The sequence below is a fragment of the Ischnura elegans genome, assembly GCF_921293095.1.
Source record: "Ischnura elegans chromosome 13 unlocalized genomic scaffold, ioIscEleg1.1 SUPER_13_unloc_1, whole genome shotgun sequence".
In the NCBI taxonomy this organism is placed as follows: Eukaryota; Metazoa; Arthropoda; class Insecta; order Odonata; family Coenagrionidae; genus Ischnura; species Ischnura elegans.
In genome coordinates this window covers 9761516-9786046 of record NW_025791657.1, presented here as the reverse complement: position 1 = coordinate 9786046, position 24531 = coordinate 9761516, and the positions used below count along the sequence as shown (strand labels likewise).

The 24531-nt window shown below is 37.5% G+C and overlaps 1 protein-coding gene across 2 annotated transcripts; it reads right to left on the bottom strand.

Annotated features, from left to right (window-relative positions):
* Window positions 1–24079, bottom strand: LOC124171998. Of its 2 annotated transcripts, none has more exons than XM_046551392.1 (8): window positions 23753–24079; window positions 23501–23638; window positions 22962–23129; window positions 21402–21521; window positions 19320–19451; window positions 16975–17112; window positions 9036–9108; window positions 1–1036 (listed from the first exon to the last, which is right to left on the bottom strand). In XM_046551392.1, exons 1-8 carry the CDS (start codon window positions 23918–23920, stop codon window positions 15–17), a joined length of 1959 nt encoding a protein of 652 aa, XP_046407348.1. In that variant the 5' UTR covers window positions 23921–24079; the 3' UTR covers window positions 1–14. The 2 variants fall into 2 exon arrangements, with proteins under 2 accessions (XP_046407348.1, XP_046407349.1); XM_046551393.1 differs by having other exon boundaries at window positions 16975–17100.
* Window positions 24080–24531: the final 452 nt, after the last annotated feature.

The following is a 24531-nucleotide window of genomic DNA, read 5'->3' as shown; positions in this document are numbered from 1 at the left end:
TGTATGCGTACATGTCATACTAAGTCGCTCTTATTCACGAAAGACTTCTGACACTCGTTGCATGAATAAGATATCTCTGCCATGTGTATACGCTTGTGTTTGGTGAGGTCCTTTTTCTGAGGAAAGGACAAAGTGCACACGCTGCATGAATATGACTCCTCTCTTCTTCTCACACCCACGCGATTACAAAGGTTTCTATTGCAAGATGACATTGAGGATAAACTCTGTGAAGTGGACTCCTCTTCTACAGTAATACTTCTTGTCACTCGCCTCATTTTTTTCTCATCCTCTTTTCTGCCAGTGGTTTCCTTGAGAGGCCCATCCCCTTTTTTCCTCAGCCCAAGTCTTTCTCTTGGCAGCCCATGTAAAGTCTTGGAGGTAGTGGGCTCACAGGAACTATAACTACTACCACTTGATTGAAGCTTTTTGAAAGACACATCTCCTCCCATTGATGATTTTGCTTCAGCGTCCAAATTATCGCCAATCAAATGATTTTTCATGTGTTTGATTAAGTCATTTTTGTTGTTAAATACATCTCTGCAGTTGAAGCAATGATATGAACTTTCGTTTGACTTGCAACTATTCTCAGAATTTTTGATCAAGCAATTGTTTATCTCTTCATTGTCTCCCATGACAGTCTCACAGCCACTTGTGTCATTTCCTCTGATTCTGATTGACCTGAGGTTATGAGTGGTATTTGATGCATCACAACCACCTCTATCCCCAACAACCGTCATTGCGACTCCGCCTCCCTTGCTTTTAAGTGATTGAATGTATTTTGTATTACACTGTCTATCATCAGGAATTGAGCTATTTGTTTCCTCATCAGTATCTAGAGCGCCACATATTTCCAAGTATTCATCCATCAGATTTCTTTCTATTCCAAAATGGGATGCTCCAACCTTGGGATTAATTTGTGTCACCATAGATGCGAGATCAATGCACTCATCAATCGAATGATTCATTACATTTCCTTCCGCAGACAGATGTGAAGTTGATGTTGCTCCAATGGGCATTCCTTTGGCAGCCGGGAACCCTAGAAAAAAATTTCACATTTAACCCAGATAACACAAAGTAAGACAGTTATTCGTTTCTAAAGGTTTTCTTACGGAAAAAAATTGATAAGCAGCTAATCGTAAGCTAAGGGGCTTATATAAGACAAGGGTGAGATGTTAGGGAAGAATAGGTAAGGAATGCCATCAAATATCCTCAGGCAACGTAACCCACATAACAACGAACCTCTCAGACGTCTCACTATGATTTCGAATATCGCAAATGTCTCAGAGATTTCTCAGAGATGTAATCGTGAGCCGTTCAGGAAATTTAAAAAAAAAACTTATTTAAACGCCATCAATGCCTTACATATATATTTTTCGGTGCAACTGCGCAGTTTTGATAATTAAAATCATGACATTTAATATGGGTTTCTTATTTTCAAAAGGTCATCCATCAAAAATTCGTCGCTAAAAATGATCGAGATAAGCAGGTCACAATTGTATAATTTGCATTTAATTATTTTTTGCCTACATTTTTAAGCATACCAGAGTACAAACACTTATGAAACATCTCAAAGACTTATCTGAGACGTCTCATGAGACATCTCATAGACTATTTTTTTGGACATAGTGACATCTCAGAGAAGTCTCAGAGATGGGTCTGAAGCTCTCAGAATGTCTCTGAGACGTAACATGCGATATTCGTGACGTCTCAGAGACGTATCCGAGACGTATTTCTGCTGTGTGGGAAGTCGCTTCTGTTAGAACGCTAAAGGCTGCTGAACAGCATGCTACACATGCTACGCGGCTCATCTCGACATGAATTTAAAGGCTACCGGTGAAATTAAGCGAGTCTTCATAAGGACTTAACCCTTTCGCGCCGCATGCCTCACCTGTGCGGCGAGAATTTTCTTCCCTAAACAACGAATGCCACACCAGTGTGTCCTGAATGTTCTTACCCTAACCAACGAATGCCGCGCCTGTGCGGCACACGTCGAAAAAAGTGACCGTGGGGGACACAATAGACCCACGGACGCGGTCGCCCCTCACGATCCGCCTTAGCTCCAGCCCAGTCCCATCTTCGGTCGCTCAGGTCGACCCTTTCTTATCCTCTCCATGCGGTCAACTACTGTTATTTGCAGTGTGTTTTCCAAAAAAAAACATTTGCTGCTTACTTTTGAAATTCAATGCTAGAAATGAATTCATATTTTTTTGCTGACCAAATGGAAATTTCAAACAAAATTCTACCGTTAAATATCAACGGAGTCATAGAACAACTAGTAAATATACGAAATCCGTCTATATAAACGTTAAAACTTCGTTTAAAATTTCTCCGGGCTCAGAAAAAACACAAAATTCATTTTGAATGTAAAAATATCGGTGCGAGCAACAAATATTTTCATATATTTTGCTTTAACATTTTAGCCAGTTGACCGCGAACTCGTGCTAGGAAGGGGCTTTTAATCCCTCTAGGGTCTGGGACAGAGGCCGAGGAAAGGGATCGGCGCCCTCTGAGTGGGGTCCATAAATGGTTAGGGAGGGAACCACTGCCTTCAGTTGACGCGAAAACGCTTCGTACAAGGGAGTAAAGATAACTTTCAAGAGACTCGTATTGAGGAAGAATTTCCCTGAACCAAGGTCCAGCGCGAAAGGGTTAACAACTGATAACAGATTTTCATGTAAATAGAAAACAAATTGATAACTGCAAGCGACTGGCTAGTGAAGATATAAAGCATAATACAAATAGTTTATCCTTGCGGCGGACCGAAAAAATAACATCAGGGAGAACCAAACGCACGACTTACGTATCTGTTGCTCTGTACTCTAACCACTACACCACGGCAGCTGATGAAAGAGAATGGTTAATCAACCTTTTTGAATACCAATTATGTAGAAAAACTTGTCTGGTATGTGCATGAAAAACTGAAATTATTCAAGGTCCAAAGAATTTTACATTTATGAATTTTAATTTATGGCTCGTTAACCTGATGACTACAATATGTATATTATAGATTCCTTCCGGCATTTTTATATTACTCTACGTCGCTATTCTTGTGAAATTTTCTGTTTTTCTTATGACCGTCGTTTCGCTATCAGTTCATACATGTGAATGATTTTCAAATTATGGCAGTATGATGTTGTTTTAATCATATTAAAGAAGTGCCAAGAATGGAAAATTTCAAAAACGATGGAATTTAAACAACACATTAGGAAGTGCTGAAAGTTTGGCATCCATTTTGTCATTACTCTGGATGTTTGTCGGACTGGCTGTAAGAGACCCATAATAAGCTTACTTGATAAGCGCCTTCCTAATTTCTTCCTCTCACCTTATCTCAATGACTAATAATGTGCTGGCTGGGAAACTACCACAGTCGAACATGAAATCTAAGACTCCTATTCCTAACAATAAAATGATTTAGTGGAAGGAAAAAGCCACAAACCATGGGGTAAAAAATTATGCTGTCTTGGCTTTGAACCCAGGAACTTGAAAAAACCAGGCGGGAGAGAAAGAAAGGGATAGGAGCACAAAACAGAGAAAGGACGAGGACAATGGAGCTATCATAGAATGAAGCCAGAATTCCTGAGGTTAAGTATACATATACATTATATTTGATCCATAAATAAATAAATGCCAATACGGATCAAAGAAAGTCTAACATTGCATTAGTTACATAATTTATAACATGAAAACGGCTGCACTATTTTAAATGATATTTCGTTGTTTGGATTCATCTCAGACCTGGATAACAGAATAAACATTAAATGAGAATTTTTTTTTAAGAATTGGCAAAACTGCAACAGCTTGAAGTTGGTAAAAACTGAAAATTAAACATTTTTTGTTTTTACCAATTTAATGGCAGAGCTTTTTCTACTTTGACAAGGGAACATTGCACAACACGTTAATGTTACCATAATGGGTACCTCGGCAAGTGACCGCCTTTTTTTGCCTCCTCTGCAGGGACCACATCATTTACAATACACTTCTGATTATCAGGGCTATGGGGAGATACGGAACGGATAATGAAAAAAGCGGATAATCCAAACTTTCACTTAAATGTCTTTTAATGTTCACTATTCACGTAAAACAATCAATCCATTATTATTAATAACGTTATTCTCTTATTTAAGAGTGTTTCGCGGACTCATTGAGTGCTTTCTTTGCCAGTTCGCCATCTTTTTAGCGGCGTCAACATGGTTGTATTCGTATTATTAATGCTCCATGAAAGGCTTGGTTTTGAAAACCACGCATCCAAGGGACCTTGAGCTCTAGCTTTACAAGCGATGAAGATGAACCCTTTTCCTGCAGTGAGTAACAAAGAGCCTCACTCCTACAATGCAGGAGCAGTGGTTTCCTGTAGCACCGTTTGCTGAGAGTACCCTTCTTCATGGTTCCTGTTCACCTAGCTTGGTTGATGCATGAGCATTTGCAGTGTGTGTGTCGCTCGTCTGTAGCGTTTTAACGTGAGTGAAATGTCCTCTTAGCCGAATTGGAAAATAGTCAATTGATAGGTTAAAAAGCGAGTCACTATCATGAAAAAAAACGCACGCAAAAAGAAAGACTCACAAGGGAAAAAACTCGGAGCTTTCACAGGCTCGGACTCAATCTCAACCTGAGTGTAAATGGGGAGAAGGAAAGGAATGTGTTGGACAAGGGAAAGAGGGATGAGATGTTCAAACCAGGGAAGCTATTGGCTTAAAGATACCAAGTGCACGCAATGTTCGAGGGTGTGGAGATTGAGGGCGGAGCCAGTGGAGGTGAGGGAGGCAATAACTGATACTTTTGTACATTCAGGAAAAAGGTCATTAAGGGACAGACCACAAGTGCGGGTATTTATGCTAGGGTTTAGATGGTGGTGCATTCGCCAACATAGATATCAGGGCAGATGTTGCGATGAAGGAGGTACAGCAGACTCCTGATTATCCGGCTACGGTTTATCGGGGTTGAAGATTATCCGTGCATGATTTTTCACACTCGCTCAATTTTTTCCACGATCATTTTATTTTAAATCGGACGCAAAATCATCGGAATTACGGCATTAATGCTAGGATAAACCAGTTTTATTATCTCCGTTAGAATTCCCTTCGTAAAACGGAAGCGGTCACGCGCCAACTGCATTCGCGGAAGCTCTGTGTTCCTGTTTTCCAAGCATCTCCGCGATCCTTGATCACGGATACTCATCGCGCAGCAGTTGCAGTCCTACACCAAAGTTTAGAATCGCCCATGTGGTCATAGCCCGTTCAGTAGCTACATAGCTGTACTTAAGGATGGGGCTCCCACTTAGCTCACCCACTGCGACAGCTGCCTGTCCTTACGCTACTGCACTCACAGTTTTTTGTTATCTTCATAGGATTCTACCCCCGAACGCGGAGGGTACAGCAGGCGGTGGACAGAACGTATATCCCGAGCGGCAGAGAGAGAAATGGCACAGGGAGTCATTCCGAGAAGACGTGAGCGCAAGGATTACCGTAGGCAATCAGCTATTTTTACTGGGAGTGTTTTTTTTCTTTTTGTCGAGGCTAGTGCCAGGAGTGTAGTTAGTTGAGGATAAGTCTATCCCTTATTTGTTATACCATGTCCCCTCCCATATTCCTGGTGATGAAAAGGGAGTGGTTTCGACACTAGCACAATCCTCCCAACTTTCTGAGGGAATTACTCCCTCCAACAGGGGAGTTGTCACCACTCCGAGTACGGGCAGAATTATTTTTCCCCTTTATGCTGCATCCCATACTGGTGCCCAGAAATCCGACACCTTACGACGAGCCTAGACCCACGGCCTAACCTGTGGCTCAACCGTGACTCCACCAAGTGCAAACTATGCTCAGTCACTCGATGAAAGATTTTCCCGATTGACATTCATCCCTAGTTAATGGAAGTGTACGGTGTACGATGAACCTAGACCCACGGCTTAACCCATCAGCACCCAAAGTTTTTTTAAATTCATACATATTTCACTTTAAAAAATATGATACATATGAGCTCAATACAATGAAAACAATTCAAACTTACTGAATAATTGAGGAAACCTACTAAGTATGTTCACCGAAATGTACTCTAAAATTCACATATTAAATGCATTGCAGGAGTATTGGCTCAGCACTGCACTGGGTGCGATATGGCACCCAGTTAATCCCTAGTTAATGGTAGTGTACGGTGAGAAGTGTATAGACATCAAAAATGTGATGAAATGCGGACAGGAGTTTCCCGTTGGATGGAAAAACGTCCATGGTGAGCAGAGCAGTCAGGGTGGGGAATCAACAGCAGCTTAAATTGACAATATGGCATGCAATAACCGGAGAATTACTCTTCATGAGATAAAGAAATGTCTTGATGAAGGCTGTAGCTACATCTCTGTGCAGAACAATGGGTCAGAGGTCCTCCGTTACGACACGGTTTCTGCCAGATGAGTCTCATAGGAGTATGTCTGCATCATGACAGTGCACGTTCACATGTGTCATATCAAACGACCACCCTATTCCATGAATTTGGTTGGGATATCATACACCACCCTACTTACCACTCTGACATAGGCCGAAGCGAATACCACTTTGTTTCCCTTCCTCAAAAAACACCTAAGGGGACAGAAATTAAAGTCGGACCAGTGCAAGAAGTAGTCGTCAGTTAAAAATACAGGGAGAGCAGTACAACACGAGAAATAAAAAGCCAGTTACAATAATGCCAAAAAGTAATTATCCTCAGGGCAACTATTTAGAAAAATAACTAAGTGTTCCCCTTTTCCAATGATGGAGACAAAGTTGAAAATAAACTGATTATTCAGGATGAAAAAAATAGGAGACCTTAAAATTAATTAGGACGCTTCCGCGGTGAGTTGAAAGGCGATTGTTTTTCGGGTTCCTTTTGTGTTGACTCATATATTGCTTACATAAAAAAAACTAATAAATCCCAATCAATACCTTTCGTTTTCTTCGATGAAAGAAACAATCTTTTTATTTGTTAAACCTAACAAAACGCAATAGCCAACCCCTGGTAAAAAGTGAATATGATTGCGCTTGTTTTACAATTCTACCTAATTTTCCAAATAATTTAAATTGGACCAAATGTGAAGCGAATTTTTGCACTTATTTGACCAGGTTCTATGTTAACCTTTTTTATGAGCGCTGTATTTTACATTTGGAAACTCGATTCTCAGCCAAGTGCTCAATCCTGGTTATTTATGCTATTTTTTCAATAAACCAGTCCTAATGGTAAAAACCTTAGCTCAATTAAGACGTACAAATCTTAGTAACAATCTTCACTGCAAAAAAGCATCATTTCAATAAGCCATAAAGAAAATTTCCCTAGCCACTGATCCAAGTAGTTAACCCCTTCAAGACGGTGGAGTTCCCCCCTCAGCATGACTGCTGTACTGAGTCTCAAAAAGACTCTTCCGTCCCCTCCGTACGGAGCACTTTTGCTGGACCTTTGTTACGAAGGGTGTCACAGATAATCACACACTCTCAGCTCTAACCTTTTTCGACCCTTCCTAGCGGGGACTAGGCAATATCTCAGACTCCAGAGGGTAGCTGGGCTCCCTTCTTTTGGAATTTATAACCCTACCAGCGGCATTGGTTTGCAGTCAATCATGCTCTATTTATATTAATTAGCTACATGGACAACTGTTGCTCGAACGTAAATTGCAGACTTTCAATTGAATTTCTTGTTTTATTCTGAGAATTATCGAATTTTGAACAAAGCTCTACCAACAATTTTAATGCAGCAACAATTTCCATGCTGATGTTTATACCAAAATCGTGATGTATGTTAATATTTTCCATATAATTTCATTTAAAAAATGTGAATGCTGCTCAAAAGGCAAATAATTCAATTCTTAGTTTATATTTTTTGAGAAAGGAACAAATATTTATTTTGCCACATGACTGGACGAACAATTGCATGACTGCAGTCCCTTACCACTAAGAGGGGTGATATAAGACGAGAGGTCCAGGAACCTGCTCCTGGATTTCGAGGGTAAAGCCTAAGCCATGCTGTGTTGGGTCCCGAAGCAAAGACATCGCAGACCCACGACCATCATAAATGGGGAAGAGCTAGGAAATTTATATATTCAGCATTCGTTCACCTGGGTAGGAAAATCTTCGACCAAAATTTGTGGCTTTTCGTCTCCCCGGTCAAGAAATGTCCAGATGCATATTTTTGTATTTAGTAGGGAAAAGGTTAAATACTAAAAAAATCAGTAGAAAAATATTTTGCTTGGGAAAATCATTATAAAAAACCACATAATTACAAAATCATTGAAAAGATAACTTCTCTCCCCATTTCAATTGGCAAGCAAACTAAAAAAAGAAAGCATGGATGGATTTCTATTTCATTAGCTTCATCCTCCTCAATCATTTACGACAATAGGGTAGTTTCCTTCATTAAAGAAAAAGAAACGCATTGATTGCGATTCGTTACCCACCATTAGTGTGTTTATAATATACAAATGATTTGGTTTTAGAAATACCAGTTTATGCAAATGGCAATGGTCAATTTTAACCGCATATGAAAAAGGGCAGATTGGCGCCCATGCGATGCCACTCCACGAGACGTCACAGGGACCTAGTTGCCATACGAGTAGATATGAGTTTTACATCATCTGAGATTACCCTTGCAGGCATGAGGCACAGAGCTCAGAGTAACATGTCTTAATAACCACCTATTAAAACTGGCTATTGTTAGAAAGTTTACTTCGTTTGATAAGGTATTATTAATCCATAATTAAGCCAAGCTCTACCTGCTAGCAGCCTGCATAGGCAGCCTGCGCCTAGCAGCGCTCTAAGCCTCGCCCTTAGGTCACCTCACTTTGCAGCAGCAGGAACCAGAATGACATCACACGGGCTTTTCCCGGCATTCATTCTTAGCCGTCGCATTTTCGCGTGCTTGAAAAATTCCACTTTTCATTTAATTGCAATAAAATAGATACCGTGATATGAGAATCTACATATGCATACTCCAGGAGTAATAATCTTTCGATTAAGGAAATAAAAAAATAATAGGAAACCACCCTATTGCTCCATGTATTTATTTCCCTTTTGAGCACTCACCCAATGCTTCTGGTGTAGACTCATGGGCCATAGTGATTCCCTCAATTGCCTCCCCATCCTCCATAAATACAGGCTGAAAATAAGAAATTAATAACTTTTTATGAAAGACTTAACACTAATTTATAAAATGTATTGCATCAAATTCTTGGAGTTCCCTCGAAATATTTTCTCAAGAAAATAAATTTTTTCCAACACACAGAGAGTTCAAGATTTTCCCACTACTCTCAACCAGGAAATGGTCATTGAATAATATTACGTCTGTATTGTTATATTATATTTGTTAGATAACTCTACCAGTGATGTCTTTTCGTACGCTACGCTATCATAACTAAGGTTATATAGGTGATAGTTTCATCTCTGAATTACAATTATAATTATAATAATATGTATTTCAATTTGCAGTAGGAAGTTCAGCGAGGCACAAGGAAGGGAAAGGAACTCGTAATATGTTACCAACAAATTAAAAGTCATTATTCTCTTGACAGAAAAAGTAAAGGCATAATTTTGAAACGAGGCAATATTTTTGAAAAAAAAACATCACTCTCAACAAAGTAAAAATCTGTACAAACACAACAAAATGTCGTCTTTTTTGTCCAAGTAAAAACTGGACTTATTAAATAAATACTCTTGATTAATAGTCTATGAAACCTCAGTTGAAACCAAGGTCATAACCCAGCCACTGCAAGATGTTCGATGGACTCCCATTTGAATCCAGAAGTCTCTTATGGACATCCTTTGGATGCCTTTCAGATAACATCCAATGAGGGTCACTACAAAGACATCCATTTGGAGGCTCTAGAATGCTATCCGATGGACATGATGTAAAATAGATCATAAATAATATAAATTATATCAATTTATGACTTCTTAAAGGTGCTGGAGATGAGTATTTCCACCAGCAGTTCAAGTCATCAGTCTTGAGTTTTCCTATTCCTGAAGGCCATTTTGGAACTAACACCCATGACTTACAACTATCAACCAACTGACTTCGATCGATTTAGCCAGAAATCGAGTACCATCAATACAAGATGTCTACTGGCAACATATTACCAGTGCTATGTGTATTATCATGAACAATGTTGATGTACTGTCACCCAAATACAGTAGTAGTTATCGAAATTGAGTAGTAAATCTATGATCATCTGACAGTGCAGTGTATTTTTTGGATTTTGTGGAATTTTTCCAGATTCCTCCAAAGGGTATCAACGGCTAATCGGATAAGCAGATTGTTTATTATTAAAATTCGTATTTCACAGAGTTTATACTAATCATATAATAGTGAATCTGTTTTTTTCAAGTGAATTTCTTAAATGTGATTACTATGCAGATACATATCTAGTAGGCTCAAGTTTAACTTTGATAACTAATCAGATGTTATCATTGTACTAAAATCAAAAGCTTGCTTTTTATCAAATTATATATTTACTTTGAAAGTGCGATTCCTCAAGGCTGGAATCTACAATAGAAACACAGTAGCCTATTTTAGAAATTCTAGGTTTGAGACAGCGTGCTTTTGCAGAGAACATAAATGCAGTGAGTCATGGTTGAGCTTCCACGCGAGACAGACGTGGGCTGGTGCTTCGCTCGAGACAGGCAGGTGCGTTAGTGGTTGCGTCCAGAGTATAAGTGCATTCAATTACGAGGATAACTTCCTACTCAATTTAGAAGCTCGAGTTACTAATATTAAGTGGAAACCGCAGTTTAAAATGGCTAATTGCAGTGTATGTAATGTGAATGTTCTTAAGCGCCAGCTAAGGATTACCTGCAGTGAATGTCAAACTCAGTGTCACGCTACTTGTGTTCACTTGTCCAAAGAGGATATCGAGTATATTGGCGCTGAAAAGCAAAGTTGGCGTTGTCCTACCTGTGCTGCGGAAAAACGTAAGAGCATGTCAGTAGTTCCACTGGCGGATACGGACACTGCTAGTATCTCTCATATTATAAACCTTCTAGAAGAAGCTAAAGAGGACAGGAAACGCATGGAATTGGACTTGAACAAGGCTATTGAGTTTGTGCACAATACATTAGATGAAAATACTAAAGTGCTTCAAGAAAACTCAACGCAGATTGCTGAATATTTAGCGACAATAGACTTACTTAGGCAAGAAAATGTTGGCTTAAAATCTCGAGTGAGTGAATTAGAAAAGAGGTTAGACGACCAAGAGCAATATTCTCACGTTAATGACCTTGAAATACACGGCATTCCCCAGCAACCAAATGAAAATACCTTAGAAATCGTGAAAAGTGTGGGGGACGCCCTTGGTGTTAAAATAACCGACGATATGGTGAACACATGCCACCGATTGGGAAAGAAGGGACACGAAGGCGGAACGAGAGGTATCATAGTCAAATTCGTCCGTAGGTATACAAAAGAAGAAATTCTTCAAAAGAGGCGAGTGAAAAGGACCTTCTCCACACGGCACCTGGGCTTGGCGACCGATACTCCGGTGTACATAAACGAGAGCCTGAGTCCAGGTCGGAGGAGACTCTTCGCTGCTGCGCGTCTTGCGAAGAAAGAAAAGGGATACAAATATTTATGGCTAAGGCATGGGACAATACTCATGAGGAAGAAGGAGAATGATCAAGTAATCACTCTGAAATCCTCTGATGACCTGGAGAAACTGTAAGCATTCTGTGAGTGAGTTATGTATGTCTTCAACCTATCTTTACTAACAAAATGCAGAGTACTGTTAATGATAATGGATTTAATGGTGGCAGGTTCCTTGTCTTGCATCAAAATATAAGAAGTCTAAGAGCTAATTTTGATAAATTTGTATTTCAACTAATTAGTCTCGATATAAAACCCGCTGTAATTGTTTTGACAGAAATTTGGGTCAATGACACTGAAGTATCTATGTATCAAATAACTGGCTATCGGAGTTTTGATGTGTGTAATAATAACTATAGGGCTGGAGGAGTTATTGCATATGTAGCAGATACTTATGAGTGTTCTTCTATTGATCTGGGTGAATTAAAAACTGCTGAATTGGTTAAAATATCAGTAGGGATAAATGATTCTTCTTGGATAAGCATTATTGGTGTATATAGACTTAATTTTAATCCTGTTGAACATTTTTTGAGTGAATTGGAGAATGTATTAACCATCTCTAGTGAGAGGAATTTAATTGTAATTGGTGATATTAATTTATGTATATTACAACCCAACGATATTTCCTTTGAATATCAAACCCTTATGGCTAGTCATGGACTGGACCAGCTTATTCGAGTACCAACTAGAATTAGCAAAACGGGTAGTACATGTATAGATCACATTTTTTGCAGAAGTAGAGATAACTATAAGTATGAGGGAAGAGCGGACGATTGGGGTTTAACAGACCATCATGCTGTATCATGTTCTTTAAATATTAATGTACCCATTAATATATACGAACGAGTTTATCGAAGCCATTGCCGGATAAACTTTAACCATCTAAATAATAGTTTGCTAAGATGTGACTGGAATGATGTTTATTCACAACAAAATGTCAATGAAGCCTATGAAATATTTATAAATAAACTGAAATGCTGCATTGAAAAAGCTGAATACGTGTCAGACAGTAACAGATCGGGAGGAATGAAGAGGCCATGGATGACTTACGCTTTGTGCGGGAGAATTTCGAGGCGAAATTTTCTGTATAAAAAAATGAGGAAACACCCTGAAAATGAAAAGCTAAATAGGTACTACGTATGGTACACGCAAAGATTAGAATATGATATTAAAAAGCGCAAAGAAAAGTATTACAGGGACCTATTTGATAGTAATGTCAATAATACCGCTGCTCAATGGCGCATTTTAGATTCACTCACGGGAGGAAAGCAAGGAAATGAGAATTGTGTAAAAATTAGAACTAGTAATGGTATCGTTGTCACTAAGTGCCAGGACATTGTAAACGAATTTAGTTCACATTATGGTAAAGTAATTCAAGAATTGACCCAGAACAATTATTTTGAAAGTAATACGAATAAATACAAAGAAATATTCCCAACCTCCAATTCAATTGACTCACTGTTTTTTGTTCCTACTGATGCGAAAGAAATTAGCAGCATTATTAAGGAATTAAAGTCTAAAAAATCTAAAGGTGTTGATAATATTTCCACACAAGTTATAAAAGAAGTAAATGCAAATATTTCGGAGGTCCTTGCCCATATTGCTAATCTAAGTATGCATACTGGAATATTTCCTAAACAATTAAAAACTGCAATAGTGATACCAATTTTTAAAAAAGGTGATAAAATGAACGTAAATAATTACAGACCAATATCCCTATTATCTGTATTTGCTAAAATAATAGAAAAAGTTGTGAAAGTCAGACTTCTTAAATTTCTAAATCAGCATAGTTTTTTCAATAAAAACCAATTTGGATTTATGAGTGGTAAGAGTACAGAGGATGCATTATTAAAATTCTGTTCAGAGCTGAACGACGGACTGAATAAGAACTGTAGAGTTGCTGGCTTATTTGTAGACATTACCAAAGCTTTTGACTCCATTAATCATAACATACTAATGAATCGATTATGGGAAGCGGGTATACGTGGAACCGCATATGATTGGTTTCAAAGTTATCTTTGTGATCGAGATCAATGTGTGCGTCTCAAAAATTGCTACAGTGAAAAGATTCGACTCACCTGTGGTGTCCCACAGGGTTCTGTGTTGGGACCCATACTGTTTTTAATATATGTAAACAATTTATGTGCTGGCAGGTTTAAAGGTCAATTAACGTCATTCGCAGATGACACTGCACTAAGTTACTCTGTTAATAGTGTTGATGATCTATATGAACACATACAAAGTGATCTATTAACACTCAATATGTGGTTTTCGGCTAATTATATGTTGTTAAGTGAAAAAACGAAATATATTATGTTTAGCATTAGTAAATCTACCTCAAACAAAAGTAAACTATACTATCAATGTGCAAATTGTATAAAAGATAATGTTACTTCCTGTGATAAATGTATTTTGATCGAACAGGTTAGTCACATAAAATATTTAGGTATATATTTTGACCAAAATTGTAAATGGAAGTCTCACATAAATAAATTAAAATCAGAAATGATTACTATTGTAAGAAAATTCTACTTCCTCAGATACATATGCCCTGAATCAGTGTTAAAAATGGTATATTATGCTCTCGTTAATTCAAGATTGCAATACGGAATAGCCTGCTGGGGTGGAGCATATTTTATCAACATTAAACCATTGATAGTGGCGCAAAAAAGGGTTATCAGGGTTATAACACGATCGTATAGGAAAAGCCACTCATTTCCTCTATTCAAAAAATTAGATGTCCTCCCACTAAGGCATTTATTCATTTATAAAGTCCTTAGAATATTCTATAACCGTAGTGGTGAAAAGGCCCGACCACAAAACTATGACATTAGAGCTTGGAGAAACTTCCATATACCTAGGCCGACGACCGAAATTTATCGACAGTCATACAATTACTTAGGGCCTAAATTGTTTAGCATGTTGCCGAGTAATGTAGCAAACTCGGAAAAAAGATGGGGATTTAAATCCGCCGTTAAAAAATGGCTTATGATGTGTGAGGAAGTAGAGTTTTTACTAAGAAAGGTGGGTTAAAAAGTTTACAATAAAAGGTATATTGTATATTCTATGTATGTAATTATGCGTTTATATAAGAAAAATAAGAAAAATAGTTATCCTTGTCCAAATATTTGAAATACGTTTTGTAATAATGAATGCAATCGGCAATAGAACAAATAACTGAATACAAAGAAATTTTACTTCTCATGTGTGCTAGCACCAGACCTATGTAAAAAGTTTATGATGGTAGCCCCAAAACTACTAAAAGGGGTACCTATATATTCCAAAATATTTAAGTATGTTCTAAAATGTAATATTTGATTGTAAATGGAATAAATTATATATTATTATTATTATTATTATTATAAAAAAAAAATAAGGTTTTGCGATTACCACAATGACAACATCTGATTCTATGAGAAAATTCGAGTAGGACGACAACAGTTTTCCTCTCATGGCACCAAATCTTGTAATATTTTATGGTAAGTAGGATTACAAACTATGTATTTGCCTTGAGTGCAATCAATGGATGTGATGAAAGCCTATAAGAATTTGCATTAAAATTTTGAAACTTGGTTAGCCTAAAGAAAAATATTTGGGCCACATTGTATTAATGTTTCAATTTTTCAAATATAACTTTGATTTTTCTGTTACTGTCAAAATCCGGTTGGAAAATTCCATTAAAATAGTATTCAATAGAATATCTAAGCGATGATATGCTTAGTAAGAAAATGCAATCAACAGTTTCAGAGTTTGTCTCCAATAGTATGGTGTGGACTATATATACTCAAGAAATCCGCTTGATGAAAATGGTCCTCAATATATAGAACATAAAATCTGGTTAGCAGGAATTTTTATCATCTACTAACCTAGGAGCTGATGAAACAAGCAAAAGGACTTCAGTGGTTGATACCCTTTGAGGGACTTATACGGATTCAAAAAAAGGCAAACAGAAGGGGGAAAAAGCCTTCCTTCTCTTTCTCTTGGGTTACGAACATAAGGCCCGGCGCAGAACCCCCATTGATATAAGGCCTGGAGACAAAATCCCCTGCTGACAAAACGCCTGATGACAAAATACCCAGGTGACAAAATCCACAATGACTTTTCACTTTTCTTGTGCTGAATCATGATTTTACATCTTTTACCATGTTTCTATGGACAAAAAAACATCACTTTTTGTAAATTATTTTACTGATACCTAACCTAACCTGAATGGGCTGAAGCATCCTTTTACATTTTTAAAACAATTAGGTAAATAACTCAATAAATAATTGAAGTTGATATTTCACTACAAATTTTAAACAATTATTAACAAAATACAATAATACATAACTCAAATTAAAGCAAATAAAATGCTTTTCACTTTCATCATCTTATTTTTAAACTTTTTCACTTCATGTTGTGTAGCTTATTTTGAGATAAGAACACTTACTTCACTTATTACAGAAGATTTCGTTTTAATGGGTCCACCGGTTACTTGTGGCAGCCTCTTTATTGGGGCAGATCTTGCAGAATAGAACCCAGAAGAGGATTATCCCAGAGTATTCTCCGCTTAATTGGCACTGCATGTCGCTTTATTGGGCCAAGAGTCGGCAACGTAGACTATACTAGCAACTAAATTAAAATATTTTGTTTTCAAAATTCTATTTTTTTATATTTTCCTCCTTTGATTTACTCTTATATTTCACAAATGTTCCTATTCTTGCCCTGTTTTGAAAGCTCTTGTTGTTATACTCTCCGCAAGAGGATAGAACTTTTCTTTAATAGGACTTAGTAAATGACACTCATTCAGTATCGCCCGAGGATGTGAAAAATATATTTTTAGCTAAATTGTTGTAATTCTTAAACATGATAATAAATTAACTAAACTCGCTTATTTATTTATCAAATTAATTGTTTCATAAACTTGAGTTGCATTATAAACAGGGGCCAATCCAGGATTTCTTTTTGGGGGGGGGGGGGAAAGCAAGGCCGTATCCAGGATTTTGTTCTGGGGAGGGCACAAGGATACCCTGTAATACAAAATGAACGCAATGATAATAGACTTTATTAAAGTCTTCCATATTTTTTAAGGTTCTGGGGGGGGAACGTGCCCCCGTGCCCCCCCTGGATTTTCCTATTATTATAAACATTCTTTAGTCTTCTTTCCATCATTTCAACATTTTTTATCCCATACACAGGATAGTTCGCTTAGTTGGGGCAAAGTGCACAAGTACTGATATGTCCCAATTACCCGAAATCCACTATAGTACCTTTGAATCGAGTGGGTGGCTAAAATGCTGTGTAGAAAGAACAATTTTCGATCATGTATGATAATGAAAACATATTGAGATTTAACACCAAGTCTATCCTTCATCTATTAATTTCATTGGATTACAGGAATTACATACATACCTCGGTATTCTCCTTGGGAGATGGTTCCTTCTTGGCACCAATCAGGTTCCACTTGAGGTCTGTCACCATGGCTCCTGAGCTCTCGACCTCCATCTCCTTACCATGGGAAGCAGTAGAGGGCTGGACCTGCAAGAGAATCTGCAAGCATCATCATTAACATATTCACTGCGGAGCACGTCAATTGACGTGGTCCCATCCAAGCTGAGATACGAGGAACGTCAATTGATGTGCACTGCCAGTCGGGCCGGGAGCCCTTTCTCCGCCTCCATACATGACTAATATCCACTTGCATCTTCCGTTTGCGTGTATGGCCTTTAGCAAGCTTTCCTCTTTCGAAGAATGTGTGGCGTTTGTATAAAGCAGTATTTGACGGAAGTTATGGAGCGGAAACCTCCCTCTATTTTTCTTTCTTATTTAAATGGCTGATTTGATGACTTGAATGAAAATCAGGCCCATATTGAATGTGTTATTTATTGAAATACAGAAATAAATAAATACTTTTGAGAATTTTTCACAGGAATAAAATTAAAGCTTGACTTTTATGGATGCATTCTTCATACTACCTAGCAAGCAGCCTCAAGGACATCCATAAATGAATGAATACTTTTATTATGCTTCAGGTAGAACCTGTGACAGCTAATAAACACAAGATGCATATCATGCTCCAACTAAATATTAACCAAATAAATAGCATTTTGACAAAAATATAACAGCAGCGATACAAAGTCATTGTTCATCTTTCATGATTATTTAGGATCACATGCAAGGCTTAACAAGCTGTAAACTTTCAGACAAAAACGGTGACATATTCAATATCAAATATCAAAAAATATAAGTTCTAACAAAGATAATTATGATCACACATTTGTGTAAATTAATTTATAGAAAGTTTTGATAGCATCGTAAAATGAAGATAAAAACTAAAGTTAGCCCCGGATTTCAAATGGGAGTAAAGCCTTTCTTTAAATGATTGAAGTGAACAAGTTGTTTTTATACTTAACGGTAGAGAGTTCTAGAATCTGGATGCTGTTAGCTGAACCAAAAGTTAGGAATTTTAATCATTTAAAATTAGGTTTTTTGAATTTACCACTTTACAATATACCTAATACCTCTTATTTACATTACCTAGCAAAAGCCATGCGATGATTCTCTGAGCATTAGTTTCCGGAGTTGTAAAACTCCAGATATAACCTCACTCATAATAAAAACTTGTGAGTGGGTAACGCTATGCAGGGGATTCCAGAGCCCATAGGTAATGAAACAGATTTATGAAATGTAAAAATGGTCTAAAACGGAGAACTTTCGTTTATTTCGGGTTATAATTCAGTTTAATAACATCAAACGCTTTGGTTAGTAAAATAACTAGGGCAGTTGAGATATAACGGTAGGACATTCTGAGTCAACGAAAAAGAGAAATCCGTAGATTAACTCCTTATCAGACAAAAGTTAAATAACTTCAATGGGGAAATGTGAAGATTTGTATTACTTTAGATGCACAGTCAATGAATGGTGCATCCTAGAGATGAAGTAAATACAAGTTCTATAATGTCTGTTTCAGTAAAACACCATCAGTTTGACTGGAAATAACTGAATCCTTCACAATTTATTTGCTCAAAAGGTATCAACAGTGCTTTCGAATGCATGATATCAACATAGTGGGAATGCAAAACATCTGTGATAAAATATAAGTAACAAATGATAATTAACACATTTAAATATACAGCTCCACTATCGACCACAGTTTCAACACTCTTTGTCTCTTTCAAGGTCTCATATCCTTACAATGAGACAAATCGTGCGACATTGAGATTAGCTTTTAGTGATGCCTGAAGGGAGAAAGGAACGGTCAGTAGAATAGCATGGACACAGAAAGCATTCTACAAAAAAGAAGAATATAATCACAGCTGAGAATACAAATCCAGAAGTAAGGGTACGATGCACCACACACTACATACGGAGCATATTTATAAACAACAGCAAGGCTTCAAAATTGACAGCTACAGAAAAGTAAAGAGAGGAGGCTTTCAAAATGTGTTGCTCCTGAAGAATATTAAAGATAAAAGGGGTAGTCAGAGAGACAGAGATGACCTGAAAAAGAAAAACCCAAAAAGAAAAGGACACGTGTGCTGTAAGAGGGGAAAGTAATGCTTCTGAATGTGTTCCATGCATCAGATTATGAAGGGTGTACAAGAGAAGAAGACTGTATAAATGGAAAGAAATGCAGATAGCAAAGAGCAATGGAGGGCTATATAAAACCAATTTTAGGATTGCTGACTTATGATGGCAATAAAGTTCAGATGCAGTTCAAGTTCAACTTACAATATATAGCTCATAAATAGTATTACCTGATCAGAAGATGCTTCATTTGCCAGTTTGCTTGAGGTGCCATCAGTTAAATCATTGAGTACACATCCACCTTCATTATCACTGATCTGATCTTCTTTAAAAGGAGAGGACCTGTATGTTCCAAAATCACCCTAATGGAAAGAGAAATAGTCATTGATAAACATTTTAATCAATTGTTACAAGCTTTGGTGTAACTATGGGGGGATGAGGGGATAGATCTCCCCATAGCCTCAGAGAAATAAAAAAAATATTGAAAACTATTGTCTAGTTTTGACATATAATAACTGCATCTGCTTAAAGTTAAATTTTAAGTGCCTAAATCATGTAAAATGTATTCACAGGCATTTTCAAAAATTTCCCGGGACCCCCCATTGCCTAGGGGGGTTCACACCCCAGACCCCTTCATCCATTCCAAAGCATATTCATAAGTACACCACTGGTTAAAAGAAACAAAATTGATCATGCACAGAACTTGAATTACAGGATTTCAGTAGAAATTAAATAATCCCTCGTGAACAATTCTGGCGCCTCTGTAGAAAACAATAACTTAACCAAAAATATTTGGCCAATGAAGTTATTATTCCTTCTCATTTAATTGAATAACTCAAACTCCATAAGTGGAACTCAAATCATCATTATAAATACACAAGGAAAAGGAGAAGAGGCAAAATCCCATTAGAATAGAAAGGGAAGTTATGCATTCTACTTGTTATAATGCACAATTAGTCTATATTTATGATGTTTTGAATACAAAAGTGTAAAAGTGATTTTGTGAATGTTATTTCATAATTAAGTGTTTCTATACCCTGAGGTAACTCCAAGCTGAAAAATAGAAAGTGAATAGTGCTACAAGCTCAACATTCCCTCCGTTGGATGAGACGTTAAGCCATGGTCCCCTTGGTGCCTTTCGTTAAGAGCAGGCTAATGCCGATGCTGGGTTTCTCTCCATCCTTCCTTACCTATCGTTCCCACATAGCACAAATGACCTAAGCTGTACGTTGCCTCCTCCAAATATCATTTTGCAATTATCAAGATTATTAATTAATAGCCAGTCGTCCGAGGATTGATATATCGTAGCTCACCACTCACCTCTACTATCAGCAATAGGGTGGTTTCCTATTACTTTTTAATCGCCTATATCTAAAGATTATTACTCCTGGAGTACGCATTTCACGGAAAACCCCATGTGACATCATTCTGGTTCCCGCTGTCGCTGTGTGTGGTGACCTTGGGGCGAGGCTTTACGACGCAGGATGCTAGCAGGTAGTAGAGTATCCTTCTAGCAGTTAGTGCTTGCCTTATATAAGGACAATTAATACCTTATAAAACAAAGGAAACTTTTTGATCATAGCCAGTTTTAATAAGTGATTATTAAGACATGTGTCCCTGAGCTCTGTGCCTCATACATGCATTGGTAATCTCAGACGATTTAAACTCCTGACTACTTGGATAGAAACTAGGTCCCTCTGACGTCACGTGGAGTGGCATCGCATGGGTGCCAATCTGGCCTTTTTCAAATGCAGTTAAATTAACCATAGCCATTTGTCAGAACTGCGATTTCTAAAACCAAATAATTTGTATATCATGAATACACTGATGGTGGGTAACGAATCGCAATCATGCCTTACATTTTCTTTGATGAAGGAAACTGCCCATCACTCATATTAATCCTCTGTTTTACATTCCATTTCACCGATTCTATACATCTCATTAGAGGCTTTCAACTTTTCTTAAGATCCATAAATTACTCACATGATCTGTCACAATTTCAATTTGATGTTTCCAACTTTGAATACAAATGAGTAGACATCTCCGCAAGGTTCACAAATTTGAGACAAGTGCCATCTACATGCTTGATTAAATAACAAATGAGACACGAATTTCGACAAAGAGGGTACAATTTGGGGGCATGAAGCGGGAAATTGATTTGTACCTCTCGAAAATCTCATGAAATATATAATGTTCATGTTTAATCAGGGAAAATGTTTTGAGTGCCTGCTGAAAGGTATTGGGAATATTCCACAACAGAATGAATTTGTATATTAGCATAACTGTGCTAAAATAGGCAAGAGAGCACTTACCAAATCATCAGTGGCCAATGGGTCTGGGGCATTATCCGAGTTTTCAGCTGTATTAGGTGTGTACATCACGGAATAATTCCCTCCACCAAGTCCGTCTTTGTGTTCCCCTTTCATATTAAACTTGAAGAGAAAAATGGATGTCACCCATTAAACACAAAATAATAACAATAGCATATATCCAATAATAATTAGGGATGGTCGGATCGGATACATCGGATCCAAAGTCACAGAAGACATATGATCTGGATCCAAAATTTTAAATAATAGCTTCAGTGAATGCAACAACCCCCAATAAGGGTGGAAAGAGTTCTGATTCTATCTTTGAATGCGCCATCCATGGGATTCTTGTCCTAATCATGAAACATTTTCATTGAAAGCCCTCGCAGATGTTACATCGGAGAATTACAGTCGTGGAAAATAGAAAAGGCAAAATAGGACTGGAATAGGGTGTGACCCTTCCCAAGAGATTGAACAATCATCGGGGGAATTTCAGCGTCAGGAACTTGAAAATGCATTTCGATCCGAAAATATCCGATCTGAAAAATCCAGCTCTAAAAATCAAGGATCCAATCCGAATCCAAGAAAAATCCTGGATCCTTCCATCCCTAATTATAATAATAACACTTTGAATGATGATAATTATAATCCCTATAATAATAAAAACTCTTTTACTTAAAACCACTCAAGCAGGCCAATATACTCATGAGATTCTTGTGACTCACATATCAAACTCCAGAATATTAACATTCAGCTACTGCAATATTAAACCATTCTTTCACTTATTTATCATAGATATTTATCGCCAATGCCTTTTCCTCCTTCATTCACATTCACAAGATCATGAAAATTAAAAAGATTTCCAAATGAAATTAGATTTTCATAATTTCGACACAGTGTAATCCTAAAGGTGTCTATTCATGATCTAAAGAGTCACTTTTGTATTGTTTGCAAAAATTGCACGGACAGTTTTTTTGACTGAGTCCACAAAATACTCAACTTGAGTGTTTCAACTTGCCACCATGTAGCAGCGTTCTCTGAGCCTTGCTCTGGGACGAATAGGAAGTTAGCATAGCAATGAACATACCCTAACAACCTAGATGGGGGGACACGTAGGAATCTAAAATATTGAGCACAAAAGCCTGAACACATAAATTCATTAATTAATAAAATATTAAAGCATTTGCACAGATTTACTGAATGACTAAGGAAATCGTAGATATATATCGCAATGTGTTCCAGCGAATGCTATCAACGAAAGCTATTGCCCACGATGAAAAAGATGTACTTATTGCTCATTCTCATCCAGTATTGAGCACTTATAGTTTATGCTGCGGAAGCAACGGTCTTGTTTTGACATATATTGCATTAAAATTCCCAAAAAATAAAGAAGTGTTCTACTTTTTCTGCGAACTGAAGACCAGAAATCCAGAAACCCTTTGGTCCCAAGACTTCCGGATTTGAAGTTCTCAACTGTATTTACCGCAACGACTGACATTCAGCAGAGGAATTTGTACAACTGAAGGCCTTTCAACTCTATACCTATATGATAATAAAACTTACCATCATATTGTCCAAGGGTGGTTCACACTCTGGCACAGGGATATATATTTCAGTCACTTGAACTGAGCATGGGATCTGTGAAGTTTCTTCGGATACATGTCGAATACAGTCCTTTGTCTCTGAAGAAGATCCTGACTCATCTTTAGCTGCACCCTCTCCTTTGATCCTCTGCAGAGAAAGATACACTATTAAACAAATGAATTCCATCTGATTCAACAAATAAGGGAAGCTCCTAATCTTAATTAAACATTGGGTTTAATGTCTTCCGCTCATTTCTCATGGATGAGGACGGTCCTCGCTACATGCACGGATAAGGTTTCCTTGACGCTAATGGAAGCTTACACAAGAGTGCGGACCATCCACATGCAGAGTAGTGGCCCTTTTGCCACACGGATTCGAACAAATCTATTAGGATCCGCAAATAATAATCTTCCTATATTTCTTACTGCCGTCAACCCTAACCAAATATTGCCACTTCTAACTCTCCTAAGCTAATCATTGCACCGGTCTTCTATTGGGAAAATATGAAAACTACTCACCCCGCAGTTATCTCTCGGTGATATTTTCCTCAGTTCTGTGTCCGATTCTAAGCAAATCTTTTTGAAAATACTGAAATCCTTGAGTTTCTTCAAACAAAGTGAACAAATGGTAGTGGGAAGGCCATCTCCCTCATCGACCTAAGAAAGCAATCAAGCAATTCGTTAATAATTATCTTGAGATATACGGACATAAAAGAAATAAAGCAAACATTACGAAAAAGAGAAATCTAAAAAATGAAACGTGGCGCTTACTTGTAAACCGACTAAATCATGCAGGGCATGCTTCACACTTATTTCGTATTCTGCATTTGAAGTGAATAAGTTGCAATAATGATATTGATTCTTCCTACAAAGTCTGCAAACGTCACTCTCTGAATTCCTTTCTGTCGAATCCGTGAAAATCCCGATGGTACGACTCATTTCTTCACTTCAATATTTCATTCAATCTTTAAATCGGCTCAATCATCCACTCAACACTGACAGAGATCATTAAGGTTGACTCAGGTATGAACAGCAGATTAAGTAGATGGTCAAATCGGAAGAAAGAGTCAACCTATTCGTAGACTCCACTGCAGTAAATCAAATCGTAGCCTACGTTGTATATAACGTAGGCTACGATCAAATCATATCTAAAGTTCACATGTTTATATAAGATAAGGCAGGAAAGATTCGAGGTATGTAGTTACGTATCTCACCGCTGATTGATTACGTATACAACAGGCCTACTCTCGACAAATGACGTTGATCGATCACTTGTATATTCTTGAGTTTAATTGAATGAGTGCTAATATGGCTATCTTGAAAACATTTTTTATGCATTATAATAAAGTTTTATTTAACCTCTTTGTCTCCGCAAGGCCGCAATGGCACCATGGAAAATTCCATGAAGTCACTGCTCCTGCGTGGCGGCTGAAATTGGGCTCTAATTACATTTCTGAAAGAAGTATTAAATTATCGCTGCAAAATATTTGTTTTTCTACCACTAATCTAAGTAAAATTGATAATTTACTGTGAAACTTCCATTTCTAGTG